This window comes from Plasmodium coatneyi, chromosome 12 (genome assembly GCF_001680005.1).
Source record: "Plasmodium coatneyi strain Hackeri chromosome 12, complete sequence".
In the NCBI taxonomy this organism is placed as follows: domain Eukaryota; phylum Apicomplexa; class Aconoidasida; order Haemosporida; family Plasmodiidae; genus Plasmodium; species Plasmodium coatneyi.
This window is the reverse complement of record NC_033567.1, coordinates 3,263,815-3,280,429: the sequence shown is the minus strand read 5'-3', so window position 1 is coordinate 3,280,429 and position 16,615 is coordinate 3,263,815. Positions and strand designations below refer to the sequence as shown.

Genomic DNA, 16,615 nt, shown 5'->3' with positions numbered 1-16,615 from the left:
AATTCGTCACCATACATATATTTCTAATTTTTTTTTTTTTTTATCCTCACTATTGAAGTTTTTGTTTCCTCCTGCTTTAGACATAATGATTGTCTGGCGTGTACGCACGTACGCGCTTGTACCATTACGTGTTGTTTTTTTTTCTTTCTTTTAAGCCGATTTTGCCTTCATCCTTCGAAGTAGTTTTTTTTTTAAGTTGAACCCTCGTCCAGCGACAGGGTTGTAACTCTTTGTAAATTAAAAAGCGATTCAATTAACACACAAAGCGGATTTCACATAAATAGGGAAAGGAAAAAAAACAACACGCAAGGATAATGTGTGCACAAAAAGGGGTCAAAAAAATAGGCACACAGGTATGGACGTAATATGATCATTTTGCGACAAGAAAAGCTTTTCCCCTTCTTTTTGACCAAGCAGAGGCATAAAAACGGTGTAGGGAGCCACCCCTAATGTACAAGGTGCAGATATGAGAACAACTTCCCTCCCGGGGCACACCCTCGGAAGGAATACTGGACCAACATTTTTAATACATCCTCGTAGAGCTCCCTCGAAAGGTCAATAGTTTCCGAATTGGCAATTTTCAATTCGGATTCTTCTTTTGTGCAAAAAAATATTTTCATCACTTTTTGGAGACCTAAAAAATTGGAAAGATCTTTTGCCTTGTCCCCAATTTTACAAATATAAAGCGTCCTTATGAATATCCTCACTTCGATTATTTTCCTTTTTTGGTTACTCCTTAAATAAAAAAGGGTTGTGTTTTTTTTTTCACATTTATAGTGCATATACTCGTTCAGGAAAAGTACATGGTTGTAATTTTTGAAAATATTCTCCCCATTTAATGTCATCATTATTTTGTGTTTAAGGAGGTACACCTTGGGGGTGATCTCTCCGCAGGGGTTGGGGCGTTCTCCACTGTGACCTGCTGTGAGACAATCGTTGTTCTCGTTTTTGATGTCCTTCTTCCCTGTGTGCTTCTCCTCATGGGAATTTTCCTCGGAAAGGAGTATACCGTTCGCTTCTTCCCTGGTATGCTGTTTGTCCTCCGGTACGTCTAAATGATGGACCGAATTTTCTCTCCCTTCATCAAAGTGTATAGGTGGAAGATCGCCATAGCGCTGCAACATAGTGGCCCTGTCCAATTGTGTGTACCGCCCTTGGTCCCCCTCGTGAAGTGAACCCAGAAAAACATCTTTAAGCTTATCACTCATGTTTTTATTTTTGTGATAGGAATATGTGTGGTTCCTTTGGTTTTCTAAATATCCAAGGCAGTTGTAGCAAAAATTACAAAAAAGTAAAAAGCGAAAGTGGTGCAAGGAATCTGCCTTAACAGCTAGGTAACTCTCTTTTATTAAGCTAAAATGAAAAAACAAACAGTTGGGGAAGAGGAAAATATTTCGGTCTACATCTTTTAACCCATCAAAGGAGAAGGTGGTACATTCTTCGCAAAACGCATGCTCCAAGAAATCAGCCGTGTTTAAGTACAGGTTGGGCAAAATAAAATTAACACCTCGACATATGATAACGTCTTCATTGCACGATTTGCACTGAAGGATACTTCTTTGCATCCTTAGCATATCGTGTAATTCTTTGTTTATGCTGGACTGGATAAAGTTATTTTTTTTTCTGACTACGATTAGGTCTAGGAGGACGCATATGCTCAGCTTTTCATTTAGCATAAAATGGATGGATTTTATCTTGGCACTTTGTATTGACAAGGAGGAGGGCAAAAATAGGTACTTCGCAAAATGGCCCCTTTCAAAGATGGGGAAATCTTTCGAAAAAAGTTTTTTTTCTCTTAACAGGTGGCCTATATCGAAATGGTTGTTTGTAAAGATTTTTTCGCTCCCTTGTATGTTTTCCTTTGTATGATTATTTCTCCCAATGAGGTGGTGTCCCCTTCGGTGTCCTACGCTCACCGGTGTGGATTCCTTGCCCCTTTTGGCTTCATCCTCCTGTTTTGTATACAGTGGAGGGCATCTTCCCCCATTCATCCCACTCGCTTCATCATTTCTCTCAGAATTTGTTTCCTTTCCACTATTCGTCCTGCCTTCGTTTTCCTCATTACAAATCACACTGTTTTTATTTCCTCCCTTTGTATTAGTGTATGTATTACAAAAATTTCCCTTCCCATATGGGAGGGGGGAGTCACATCGCGTCTCATTTCCGCCGGGGGGATCATCCAGGGGTGAACATTTTTCCTTCAACTTTTCTCCCTCAACTGAAACGTCAGGAAGATTGGAGGAACTGTCATAGTGTAGTCTCAGCTTAATTTTATACAAATAGAAATTTCGAATTTCCTCTTTTTTCTTAATTATGATAGACGCCTTGGTGCAACTGAGGAGATTCTTTGATGTTCGTAAGTCGGTAAGGAACGCCTTGGCCCAGCTACTCAGTTCAATATTCAGGGACACTACGTTTTGTTTTGGGTAGTATTCCGCCTGCATCATATTGCGCTGATAGGAGGGGGGCTACACTAAAATGTACATATGTACCGTAATTACGTGGGCATAAGCAAGATAATATGCGCAATTTTATGTGCTTGCTACTATTATGCCTCAGATCGGGGGATCATCGTGACAGGGTAAAGCGGTAATTGGGGTAATTTTCCCTGTGAGAATTCTCCTTCCATCTGGTACGTCAATTTGTAGCACTCAACTGCGAGTAGTCAGGATTTATGCTCCTCCATTCAGCACTCCTCATTCTTCATTATTCACATTTCACTTTGGGGGGTTTATTCTCAGTTGGGAGTTCGCAATATTGGCGATTCCATTGATTTATCACAATCTCTAACTTCTTCCCTTTTTTTTTGACTTAAATGCGATATGAATTCCTTCCCCGTGTAGCCATTTCGGTCGACGCGCTTCCCCCATTTTTATCACGTTGCATGCAGCTTTTTTTTTTCCTGCATTTTTTCGCGGCGGGGCGGATTCACCCAGTTGCCTGCTTCGTTCTGAACGAACAAGTGCGCCATTCGGTTTTGCGCCTTCAATTTTTCTTAGCTCGCGTTGGGCTAGGCTTCACGCGACAAGGTAAAAAAGGGTGTGCCCATCTCCTCTACATTTTCAAATAGCAGTATTACCAGGTAGCATTTCTAGCGTGTCACACTGCAGACTTGCAGAAAAAAAGAAAAAAGGAGGATCCATACGGTCACTCATGTCTTTTATCTGAATGTACCAACTGGGTAAGCAAAATTAGCGTCAATTTTGTTTTGTTTTTTTTCTGGCAAAATGTCCTTTTATCGGTGTGCGCTAAAATGTTGCGTGGAATAATATTTTTTTTCCATTTAGCGTTTTTGCGTCCTTCACGTAGGGATAGTTCTTCCAAAATGTGCTTTACAAATTTGTTCTTTCGAGGGGCAGAGGATGTTTATGTAGTGAAATTAGTGCGTGCAAAGGGGGTCGGGCTTTTTTTTTTTTTTTTTTCTTTCCTTAAATAAGACACCTCCCCTATGGGAAAGAACTTTAAAGTGGCATGCAGAGGCGCCTACGTTGGAGGAGCAGTGCCATGCGCATGATAAGCGTATAAATGCGTGTATGCAAATTTCATTTACATAAGCATATGCGCTCCACTTACGGTTGCGAGAATTTACTCCAAGTGGTGCGCACGCTTATCTTTTGTGTGTATGCCGCGCCCTGCATGTGTACATACGTACGCATGCCCCATTTGGGTAAGCAAAAATATTGCAAAAGATGTGATTTTACGCGCGACAGCGTGAAGGAGGAAAAATCTACATTACTTTTTTTGGTTCATTTATGCAAGAGTTAACTGATTTTTATTGAATTCTGCAAAATTGTGAAAAAAAAAAAAAATACTTTAAAAGAAGCCCCTTTTTTTTTTCAGCGCACTCTTTAGAATTTTGCAGTTCCGTCACGATTTTCCAATTTCACCGAGGAAGAAATAGTTAAATGTTTGTGCGTCTATGCGCGCATAATTTACGTGCATATGTACACATATGTAAATAAATGCATAAATACGTAGGTACGTAGGCATGCACGTGAGAATTCTTTCGATACTTATGTCCCTCACACGGATGAAGGTCACTGTTTTTTTTGTTTTTTTTTTCCGCAAAATAAATTCGCGCATCGCGGAAATGGACTATATTCCCCGAAAAAAGAATAATTCTTCACACCCCTGTGTTTGTGGAAATTCATAAATGTGTCGAAAGAGGGGAAAAAAATTAAGAAAAAAAAAAAAAAAATGAGAAGAACCTTATGTATGTGCATTTATATCTACTTACGTGTGCTTATGTTTGTACCTACTTGTATGTTCGCTTTTTATGTTTACATGTGCGAACAACGTCTTGGAGGTATATATTACAGTGTGAACGAATTTTGCCTCAAAAAACGAATTAAGAAAAAACATGCGGGACTGCATTGATTAAGTGAACGATTAAATGGGAAAAAACGTAACCATATTTTAAAAAACGAAATGAAGGTGAAATTTAAGTAAAACGTTGTGTACACTTCTTTAAAAAAAAACGTTACCGCAAAAGCAACGTTTGGAAATTAAAAAAATTTGTGTGCTTGTAAAAGTGGAAAAGTATAAAAAAAAAATAATAATAAAGGCTGCGCAACATTTGACAAAATTTAGATACTTGTGTTATCAAATTTGTGCAGTTGTTAAGTGGAAGTTTGTTTTGCCTACATGTGAGTATACTTCTGTTTATGTATATACTTTCTTTTTTTTTTTTTTTCCCTGTTGCGTCCTCATTTTCCCGCTCTTTTATTTTCCATAAGAACAATTCACTCAAAGGGTGACCTTTTTTTTTTTTTTTTTCGCGCCGCGTCGCGTGCAGCCTTTGTTTGTAGAGTTGTTTCAGGGCGAGTTTTTCGCGGTGCAACATTCGTGACATGATTAGTGACACACAATTAGTGCATACGCAACTCACGCGTGGCAGCGCTTTTTCCCACTAGTTTGTCCCGCGCCTGCTACATGAAGTTTGTTTTTTACGAATAACAAATTTGTTCCTGTAATTGACATGTCCGCGCGGAAGGGGTTGAATCGTTTATAGTGTCCCGGAAGATCAGGCAGACGGAAAGAATCTCAAACCGTGCACCTGAAAACTGGTAGCAGATTGATGCGACCAAAAAGATCCTTGCATGTGCTAAAAAAGGAGAAAAAAAAATTTTCGTGTGGGGGGAAAGTGACAACATGTTCGTAGAGCAAATAACCCAGCTTCCATACTTACACGTATGCACACATAAATATTTACACTGTATGTAGTTACGCTGCGTATAGGCACGCTGTATGTAGTCACATAGCTCGCCCGTCCTTACTTGTGCACGCCTCGCCGCGCACTCGGCAGCATCGCAAGGCAGTTAAATGGGGTAGAATCAGAAAATGGTTAATGGCCTCACAGGAGCATTTTCGCTTGTTCTGTTACTCCAAAACTTTGTAGAGCCCATAAAACACAAAAACACGAATTGCTATGTACACATGCATAATAATGTCAGTAAGAACAACTTTATCAACACAGAAACGAAGGAAGTATATCAGACTAGAATTAAGGGAACCAAAAACATTCTTCATGAGAGTTACAAGAACAGGTATGTTCCACTGTTCGTGTCCAAGGGAACCGAACTGTTAAGCTCGTTTTTTAAGAATAACAGACGGAGGAATGGAGATAACTCGACAAATATTTCGGCGAACGGGAAGAAGGGTGCACCCTCTTCGTTTAATGAGAATAGATCCGCGCGTGCTACTATATGCAAGTCTTCAAGTGGGAAAAAATGGGACTCAAGGAAGGACACCGCGCAGGAGAGAATCGCCCATGAGAAGAAGTGCACTGAGCAGAGGAGCGCTATTGAAGAACTAACAGATGAATTGGTTAGCAGCTTGAGTAGCCACACGGATGAAGGTTTTATGAGTGTCACATCGAATGATCACCACGAGAGGAAGTACAACCCAGGGAGAAGTCACCACCCAAGGAATATGATCAATGAAAATGGGAACAGTGACAGCAATCCTTGTATGAATTCAGCTAGTTACAACCCAGGGGAGATGTCCGATGTGTTCTCAAAATGGAATGTTGCCAAGGCGAGTGTCAGGAGGAAAAACAACGTAGAAGACAATTTTACTTTTATGATGGACCTGATTAAGGAATCCCCCTCCATACACTCCAAGGGGGAGGATGTGACAATCCCGCAGGATCGTTCGGGGGATGCCCTAACAGATGGTAGACGGCTACACAAAGGGAAGATAAAAAAGAGGAAGAAACATCTAAACAGACTGTATTACAGCTTTAGGGGCCAGAATGATTTTCTCTCCCGAAAGGAGGGCACCCGTGGGGGTGACGTCTGTCTCGGCCCGGTAGGTAACTCTCCAATACATAAAAACGGAACAAACATGTTGCAGCGAAGGGCGCAACGTACCAAGGCGCAGAGCAGTCACAACAAATGTGTTGATACTGCTTCGTCTGCAAGCCATCCGAGCCCCTCCAACGACTTCCTAACATACGAAGAAAAAGAAAGGGCAAAGGAGAAGGCCCATAAGGAATACACAAAATACATAGAAGAGAGAAGGTACCCATATTTTAATTTCGTAAAAAATAAAAATGGGAAGATAATAAAAAAATTACTAATTGCAAATAACGGCATGGCAGCAATGAAGTGCATTTTATCAATAAAGGAATGGCTATTTAAGTCCTTCTCTGAGGAGAACTTAATGAAGATTATAGTGCTAGCCACAGAAGAAGACATATCAAGTAATGCAAAATATATTTCGTTGGCCAACAAAGTTATAAAAGTACCTCCTGGGAAGAACTCCAACAACTACGCGAACGTTGCGCTAATTGTGGATATAGCAAAGAAGGAACAAGTGGATGCTGTCTGGCCAGGATGGGGACACTGCTCAGAAAATCCGCTACTATCCGCCATGCTGGAAAAGGAAAACATCATTTTTATAGGGCCAACTGGAGATGTAATGGAAGCCCTAGGAGATAAAATATCTGCCAATATCCTCGCACAGAGTGTAAATGTACCAGTTGTAAAATGGAGTGGGGATAGCATTCGAATTGATAATTTTGAAAAGAAAATTAGTGAAGAGGTATACAATAAATCTACGATACATTCGTTGGATGCTTGCATAAAGGAATGCCAACGGATTGGGTACCCTGTTATGATAAAAGCATCTCAAGGAGGGGGAGGGAAAGGTATCCGGAAAGTGGAAAACGAAGCAGAAATAAAGAAAGCCTACACGCAGGTGCAAATGGAATTACCCAACTCGCCAATCTTTCTAATGAAAGTCTGTAGCAACGTTAGACACATCGAAATACAGGTTGTCGGAGATATGTATGGTAATGTGTGCTCCCTAAGTGGAAGAGACTGCACGACCCAAAGGAGGTTCCAAAAAATTTTTGAGGAAGGGCCCCCCTCAGTTGTACCTCCCAATATTTTCCGTGAAATGGAAAAGGCATCCATACGTCTAACAAAAATGATAAAATATAGAGGTGCAGGAACTATTGAGTATTTATATGACCAGGAGAAGCAGACTTATTTTTTTCTCGAATTAAATCCTCGGCTGCAGGTGGAACACCCCGTGTCGGAGGGCATCACCAACACGAATCTTATTTCGATACAGCTGCAGGTGGCCATGGGGATTCCCCTCCAGAATATAGATGACATTAGGAGGTTGTACCGAATAGGGGAAGGGAGTGCAGGCTCGGGCGCGAGTTTTTGTGCACCGGTGGAGGAAACTCACAGGTTCGGTGCTGCGTGTGAGTACAGCCCTCCAAACGGTAGTAGCGAAAGTAGCGGTGGTGGTAGCTCTCCCTCTGGCGGAGAGGGCACCCCCGCGGGCGAGATGAACCCATTCGACTTCTACAATAACAGGCCACATGTAAGCAACCACGTGATTGCTGCGCGGATCACCGCAGAGAATAGTAATGACAGTTTTAAGCCCACTTCGGGAAAGGTAAAAAGAATCCATTTCCAAAATTCGAAGGACGTGTGGGGATACTTTTCAATCAATGATGGATCCGTGCATGAATTCTCCGATTCGCAAATTGGGCACATTTTTGCAAAAGGAGAAACGAGGGAAGTAGCCAGAAAAAATCTAATCCTCGCATTAAGGAAATTAAACATAGACGGGGAAATAAAAACAGGCACAAAATATTTAGCAAAAATTTTGGAATGCAAACCATTTATAGAAAATAACATAACGACAAATTGGTTGGACACAATTATTGAGAAAAGAAAAAATATCTATTACAGCGCAGTACATATAATAATTCTGTGTGCCACGATTTTTAAACTGCTCGTTCATTTTATGAAGGAAAAGGAACAAGTGGAAGATGCGCTCAGTAGGGAGGACATTGGAATAAAACCACAGGAAGATGCCTTCACTAATTTGAAAAGGGAGGTAAAAAATGCGTACACGTTTGATATCGTATTTGAAAATGTGAGGTACAATTTTAAGGGTTATAATACAGGGGAGAATCTTTATACTTTAAAAATTAACGGACAGGAAATCGAAGTGCTAGCTAATTATGATAAGAAGAACAATAAAATATTTGCGAGCTTTTTCAACCACACGTATTTGTATACATGTTTGGAAGACAGCTTAGGCATCCACATGCATTTAGAAAAGGACAGTATTTTTATCCCCAAGATGAGTAACCCATTTCATTTGATGTCCAATACGAATGGGAAAATTGTAAAATATTTGATAAAGGATGGAGAGAAAATAGAGAAGAATGAGGACTACATAGAAGTCGAGGCCATGAAAATGATCATGACTTTTAAATCTACAGAAAAGGGTATTCTCAGGCACAGGATGTCCGAGGGGAGCATCGTAAAAATGGGGGACCTCCTTGGAGTGATTGAGCAAACCTCTCCTGATAGCAACACCGAACGGGGAGAGCAAAACGAAATTAAAACCTTCACTGGACATTTGGACTTATCGAATAAGTACGCATACGAGTTGGGGGAAGCAAGTCTGCTGCAACACCATATTAGGGGGCAGGATGTTCCCCTCAGTTTTGGCCCCATGGATGAGTCTGCGGAAGGTTCCTGGCCGATTAATGATCAAAAAAGGGGGAAAAGTCATTCGCATAAAGGAGGTGCAAATCGTGACGAGGAAGACACACTGACGGTTGTACCAAACCATGCGCCAAGTGGAATGCATCGTCTGAGTGAAAATACAGGGGGGACGGAACCCGTCGTGGATGCCCCCAAGTCGGAGGATTCCTCCTTCTTCTCCTCCTTCGAACAGGACGAGGTGTCCTCCCAGGAAGGAAGCACAAAGAACCGGCTATTCCTAAATAAGAAGAAAAACCTATTCCGCTTATTTGCAAGCAAAAAGGATAGTGATAAAAAAGAACACACTGCAGCGAGTTATGTTAACGAAAAATTTAATTCCTTCAAGGAGTACCTCACTAGTTTAAGTTCGTCCAACGAAAGTTCGGCGGCACCCACTAGTGTCAGCACGAGCGTCAAGGTGGAGGTAGCGGCTCAGTCGAATAAGTCGTACGCCAATTCTGAATCCAGGGAGGGCGCGAATGTACCGTCCAGTGTGCACACGATGAATGATGAGTCGGGAAGTGCCAACCAAGGGAATAACTCCACTGGTCTTAATTCCACCTGCCAAAATTCTTCAACGGGGGAGAGGGGGGATCGTAACGATAATGTGTCAAGCGAAGTTGTTTCCACGAGGAATGAATCCAATGAGAAGACGTCCAACGAGGGCACACTCAGTTGGGACACGGAAAATAAGGGGGCAGCAAAAAGTGCATCAGAAGGCACTTCCAAATGCACCTCCAACAGTTGCACACAAGTGGGGGGGGACACCCCAGGTGTGGATGCTCCACGTGATCACCCAATCACTGGCGAAGATTCCAGGAAAAAGCAATTCCTGTTAGACATCCCCAATATGAAGAGAGTAGAATATTTACTAAAAGGATATGAGCAGGATTACCAACAATGCTTCAACGAATTAGTGAAAAATAAACACAACATTAAGTCCAACTTCATTTACATCCTAGACAAATTTATAGAATACAATTCACTATTTGCCAAAAAGGAAAATATCACACAGGTAGAAGCTTACGATATTTTACACACAAAATTTAGGAACGAGAAGAAAAAAAAATATGAAATTGCCCATGCGTATACGTATAACTATTTAAGCATAAAATTTGTTGAGCTAGTTTTAAAATATTTACTAGACAGTGGGCTTACCTCGTTGAGCGAAATGCCAGATGACCTCCTGGATAAGCTAAAAGTTATAACACATTTTAGGGGAAAATCCTTCGGTAACATCATTTTGCTCGCCAGAGCGATAGTACATATCGCGGAACATATGCGCTTGGTTCAGTTCGTAAAAGGTGCATTAAACGATAGGACTGCCAATTCGGGTGAGAAAATTAACCAACTGGAGGAGCACATAAGGATAAAGCAGAGCATCATTAGATATTCGAAATTGGGACAACTTCCAAGTGGTGCATCTACGCCCTCCTCCACTTCGAGCAGCTATAGGAACCATTGCGAACGTGTAGTGAATACATTTTTGGGAAGCCCTTCGGACGTGCACATGTTCCTTCCATCGCTTTTTACCCCAGAAAATAAAAGTGCTCTTCTAGAAATATACGCCCACAATTTGTATAAACACTTTGATGTCAAAACGGAACTAGTGGGGGATGACTGTCTGAAATTTTTTATAAACGACTCAGAAGAAGAAAATTTACTCATCCTAAATGAGAAAAGTAGGGTACATGTGGATGAACTGATTGGAGAAGGGGGAATAAATCCAACTGATCGACGCATAAACAGCATTCATATTATTAACAGAAATGAAAGTTTCCCTAGTGACTATGAAGGGAGTTTAGTACATATAAAGAATAGGTGTAAGCATTTGTACATTTATCACTATTTTGGGGAGAAGTATGAGGATGTTTACGAGTGGGGTGGAGACGAAGACACCGGGGAGGAGGTCCCCTCCGGGCGAAGGACAAATCTGCTGCCCTACCAAAGATATATTTTCTCCTTTGAAAAGAACTGCCAAAATTATGACCTACAAAATGTAGATGAGAAAATATTTAAAGGGACCAAGGTATTCCTAGGCATGTACAAAAAGAATAAAAAAATCGAATCGCTGTTTGCAGAGAGGGTGATCCATGTGTGTGATGTTCCAAAGGGTGGAGTGTCTGTACTCGGGGAAACTCCCCCAAAAGGGGGGAACTCCATGGGGGAGCAAGATTTACCCGTTTTCGTGGAACAGAAGCGGTTACAAGACGCACTCACGGAAGAGTTCAAAGAAGCAGTAAATGATATAGCAATAGCTAGACTGAACCCGAAAGTGCAAGACACAAAGGTGAGCAGCTACGTAACTTACCACGTAATACTCGATGATGTGAAAGGGAATGACGGAGACGAATTAAATACAATTGAGAAGGCGCTCAAGAACTTCCTCAATAGGCATAACGAGCTGCTTCTAGAAAATTATGTGAACGATGTATACGCCTGTGTGTACAGAAAGGGAGGCGAATCTTCCATGGGGATACTCAAATTGGAACCGAAAAAGGTACTCAGACTGCACGTCCTCTTCGATGGAGAAAATAATGTTGTTGAAGAGGTTGAAAGTGTACCCCCCTTTGATGTAGACGCGTTGTACTTAAAAAGAAAAAGGGCTAGAGATATAGATACGTTATATGCCTACGATTTTGTCAAGGCGATAAATATTTCCCTAAACAGGATGAACAACGGTGGCCCAGAAGATCTGTTCACATATGTGAACAGCGTGAAGGAGTTTAAGATGGACTTTGATGCACTGCAGGGGAACACCACAAGGAAGGCAGCTTCCCATGCAGATGGTCTGTTTCTCCAGCACGACGACCTCAGCGAAGACGAAGTGAAGATAAGGAACGCGCTCTACCTGTCAGATAAGCTAAACGTGGGCCAAAACAAACTGAGCGTCATCGGCCTGTTGATGAACGTGAGGACAGTCGAATACAAAGAAGGAAGAGACGTAATTTTTATTATAAACGATATAACGACGCATGGTGGCTCATTCAGTGTAGTGGAAGACCAGTTATTTTATGCTATATCTAGCTACGCCAGGGAGAAGAAAATTCCACGTATTTATATATCCTGCAATTCAGGTGCAAGAATTGGGCTGTACAGTTTTCTGATGGATAAAATTCAAGTCAGTTGGAAAGACGAAAAGAAGAAGGAACTCGGGTATGACTACATTTACATAACGGAGGACGTGAAAAATAAAATAGCCAAGGAGGACATAATATTTTTAAAGGAAGTTATTCAAAATGGGGAAAAGAGATACCTAATCGAAGGTATAGTAGGAAATTTAAGCAACCATATTGGAGTGGAAAATTTAAGGGGGAGTGGTCTTATTGCTGGTGAAACATCCAAAGCGTATGATGAAATTTTTACCCTGTCATATGTTACTGGCAGAAGTGTTGGCATCGGCGCTTACCTTGTTAGACTCGGGAAAAGGACCATCCAGAAAAAAGGTTCTTCTCTTTTACTAACAGGGTTTAACGCACTAAATAAAATATTAGGGGAAAAGGTCTACGTTAGCAATGAGCAATTGGGAGGGGTCAAAATTATGATGAGAAATGGCATATCTCAAGTGGAAGCTCAAAATGATCAGGATGGTGTCGACAAAATTTTCAAGTGGCTATCCTATGTGCCCAAAACAAGTGACCATTACTACGACGTTATTGAGAAGGAGCGCCAGAAGACAAGTCAATTTAGCTACTATGAGCAGCCTAACGGGGAGGAGGTACACAGCGCTGCAAGGGAAGTGAAACCCACATTGCAGGGGGAACCTCCAAAAATGCACTTCCAAAAAATTAACGACATAGACATGGATAACATACAAAACTCAGATGTAGTCGAACTGATAAGAGGCACAGACACGAAGCAGGGGTTTTTAGACAAAAATAGCTACTTCGAATATATGAATGAATGGGGAAAAGGGATAATAACGGGGAGGGGGAAATTGGGTTCCATCCCTGTTGGTGTAATAGCTGTTAACAGAAATTTAGTAACGCAGGATATTCCGTGTGACCCAGCATTGAAGACGAAAGCAGTGAGATCAACACATGCACCATGTGTTTTTTTCCCGGACAATTCATACAAAACGGCTCAGTCGATAGAAGATTTTAATAAAGAAAATTTACCCCTATTTGTTTTTGCCAATTGGAGGGGGTTCTCAGGTGGCACAATGGATATGTTTAACAGCGTCTTAAAATTCGGCTCCATGATTGTTAATCAGTTGGTAAATTACAAGCACCCCGTTTTCGTGTACATCCCAATTTGGGGGGAACTCAGAGGTGGGTCATGGGTTGTTGTAGACGAAACGTTGAATAGCCAGATTATAGAGATGTATGCGGATACGAACAGTAAAGGGGGCATTTTGGAGCCACCCGGGATTGTCGAGGTGAAGTTCAGGTTACCCGAAATTAGGAAGCTCATGCACGGGATTGACTCGTCCATAATTGCTCTGGATAGGCGGATGGCCGAAGCGCAGGTAGGTGCATCGTGTTCGTGGAGCGGCGTTAGTGGAACACCCCGCTTAGCACACCCACTTTGCCAACCACACCGATGTGCCTATCACTTATTACCACCCCATGCAGGAGGATGACGTGTCCAGAATAAAACAAGAAATAGAGGACAAAGAAAAGGAGCTCTTGCCATTTTATTTGCAAGTGTGCCACAGATACGCAGATCTCCACGACGTGTCCAAATGCATGCAGTCGAAGGGAGTGATTAGGAAAATCGTTCCTTGGGAGAAAGCCCGTTCCTTCTTTTACTACCGCCTCGTGCGGCGGTTGCTGATGAGCACGCTCAGGTAGGCTCGTCTACGGGGAAAATAAAACTCCCACACGAATGTGCATCTGTTTATCTGCGAATCTGTCTTTATGCGTATGTACATGCATGCTACCCGCTTCCCACCCCTTTAGCAAAAAATACGGAACTGCGTTGACCCAAAGTGAAGAATTCAAGAAGCTCACCAGTGACATCGCCTCCTCAGACGAAGACGACTACGAAGTGTGCAGGAGAATTTTAAATGAAAATACTCTGAGGGATATAGAGCGATTAACGGAGGATCTGCATCACCAGAAAACGCTGGACGAGTTTTACAGGGCCTTTCAAAGTTTGTCCCTCCAACAGAGAAGGGAACTCTTTAGCAAGCTGAGTTCGCACCAGTAGGGGGGCACACAAAAGAAGCATCCAGCGGGAGGATTTTCAACCAGCATTTTGCCACTACATTTTGAGATCAGCATTTTTTTTTTCTCTAACTTTTTTTTATTTGCTTTTTTTTTCCTCTCCATTCAATTTGTCATTTTCCCTTTTTTATTATCAACTGTTATGTTGTGTTTTTCTTGGCTATATATTGCCAGTCTTTTTTTACTTATTCTCCCTCATTTTTTTTTTAAATTCTACACGCCTTCTTCCCCCCCGAATGTCACGCTTACTTAGGCAAACGCACATGATGGATGTGTGTTTGTGTTAATTTTATTGCGCCTATTCTATTGTGCCCATTTTTACGTTCATTCGTGGCTGTATGTGTTTTATCTCCAACCATTTCGAATAAATTTGGGGGGGAGGAAAGCGGCAAAGTCATGCACAGCGGATGTGCACCTATGTGTAAACATGAACGTGCGCGCTTTGCAGTTCAGCCTTCTCGCGAGCACTTTGTGAAAAATACATTTCAACATTTGTTAACAGATATGTAATTAAAAAGTAGCGATTAACACGAATTTAATTTTTCTCTATTTGTAGTCTTTATTCTTGTTTTTTTTATTGTCCTGTATTAGTACACATTTTGGCTGTGGAAAAGAAAAAATAAAGTCAGCATAGGGGTGATCTGCTTAATCGCACAAGAGTGTATACCTTTGCGTGAAAAGAGATAAATTGAAAAAGGCGTTAACGGTGATTGTACGTTAACATGCTGGCAGATGGACGGTGAACAATTAACACACTCATTGGAGGTAATTCATCCATTACCGTGCTGACGTTGTTTGTTTTGGGGTTTCCGTCCGTACAGATTTTTCCCTTTTTCGGGAGGAATAACTTAAGGATGGCAAATTGTTCTTTCCGGCAACTTTAACGAAGGGGTATGTGAGAAAAGATTCGCATTGCTACTTGTGCAGGATTACACTGCTCTAATTTTCGCTATCCTGATTTTATCTCTTCCGTTTTTATTTTATTTTTGGTGCACAGCAATGACATGCTTCGATCGATAATAGTGTGTTCTCATCATACCATTTCGCTCGTCCCGTGGGGGGAAAAACGGTGCAAATCACAAATGTAGGGGAAAGCATAAAAAAAAAAAAAAGAAAAAAAAAAAGGGGAAGAATTACATTTGGGGGGGAAATACATATTTTGCTTCTCTCCTTTTCAAACAATTGGGGATTCCTTTTAAAGAGGCGCGCTGATGCCTTTGCCGAAGATTGTCCATATGGAATGAGCGGCGTTTTCTTTCCCCAATTGTGCAGTCGTGCGTATGTAAGGTATCATCTGCGCTTAAGCATTAGCAGGACAAAGGGAGAGTAAGTAAAACCCTTGACCATTTAATTTTTTTCTTTTTAATGAATGCAAGGTTATGTTTTTCGTGTACATGTTTGCCGCACATGCGATAAGTCCTGTTAAAAGTTTTTTAAGAAGGGGAAATACACTTTCCCCCAAAAGGATAAAAATAAAAAAAATATTTTTTGTAGTGGAATAAAGCCTATATTGGTATGCATAATTTAGGACAAGTGAAGGACCCAATCTTTGAGGAAAGTCAACCGATATGGCCAAATGCTGCAGATGTGCGTTCACACACATATATACGTGTGAACATACACATGTCTGCTGCGCAAAGAGGTGGTAGAATAACCTGCTAATCAGCTGATTAGCAGATCAGGTTATATAGCTGATTGCCTGGCTGCTCTCTCATTTTATCGAAGAACGAAAGAACGGAAATATGGCTACCCCGGAGGAGTACTACGAACCAGTGGTGAAAAAGGAAAACAAAATCGAATACGTCGATAACCTATATTTGTCAAAGAATATATTGAATAACAGAGAAAATGCATTGAATTATTTTTACACTTCTCCATTTTACACAAGTAGAAGTCATCTCTCGTTAAATGAAAAAATACGAGTAGGAAGAATAATCAGCGATGAGGAAGAGGGCTATTTATTTGACATCACCTACGACAATTTATCTGTTTTAAAAACGAATGAGCCGCAAGATTTGGTCAGCATACACATTTATTACAACACAAATTCCATTTTTCACATTTCCCTAACGAATATATATAAAGTGAAAAATATTATGTGCAAAAAAGTTATTCAAATGTTTTGTATTTTAAATGGCAAAATCTACAGTTCTCGATCTTTTGGGGAATTACTAAACAATAAAATTGCCAACATTGTGCGAAATGTGGAAAAGTTTTACGACTGTGTTAATAACATGATGAACTTTAACATTACGTCTAACTACAATTTTGAGAGGAAGACGGATGAGCAGTTGGACAACCAGCATATGAATTACCGCCTCGAGGACGTGTACATTTCCACCAAAAAGAAAAAAACAGGCTAGACACAACTTCTGCATGTAGCACAACACATGGCTGCTTTTTGCGCGGATTAGATGGGGATCCCCACAT

At 41.1% G+C, this 16,615-nt stretch overlaps 3 protein-coding genes across 3 annotated transcripts; 2 read left to right on the top strand and 1 right to left on the bottom strand.

The window, feature by feature from the left end:
* Positions 1–446: 446 nt before the first annotated feature.
* On the bottom strand, positions 447–2,447 carry PCOAH_00044120 (Uncharacterized protein; the record flags this gene model as incomplete). The annotated part of the gene is made up of 1 exon (XM_020061196.1): positions 447–2,447. One exon carries the CDS (start codon positions 2,445–2,447, stop codon positions 447–449), a length of 2,001 nt encoding a protein of 666 aa, XP_019916816.1.
* Positions 2,448–5,340: 2,893 nt separating this feature from the next.
* On the top strand, positions 5,341–14,168 carry PCOAH_00044110 (Biotin carboxylase subunit of acetyl CoA carboxylase; the record flags this gene model as incomplete). The annotated part of the gene is made up of 3 exons (XM_020061195.1): positions 5,341–13,485; positions 13,592–13,806; positions 13,919–14,168. The coding sequence occupies 3 exons, from the start codon at positions 5,341–5,343 to the stop codon at positions 14,166–14,168; spliced, it is 8,610 nt and encodes a 2,869-aa protein (XP_019916464.1).
* A 1,759-nt stretch (positions 14,169–15,927) lies between these two features.
* Positions 15,928–16,548, top strand: PCOAH_00044100 (Uncharacterized protein; the record flags this gene model as incomplete). Its single annotated transcript, XM_020061194.1, has 1 exon — positions 15,928–16,548. The coding sequence occupies one exon, from the start codon at positions 15,928–15,930 to the stop codon at positions 16,546–16,548; it is 621 nt and encodes a 206-aa protein (XP_019916140.1).
* Positions 16,549–16,615: the final 67 nt, after the last annotated feature.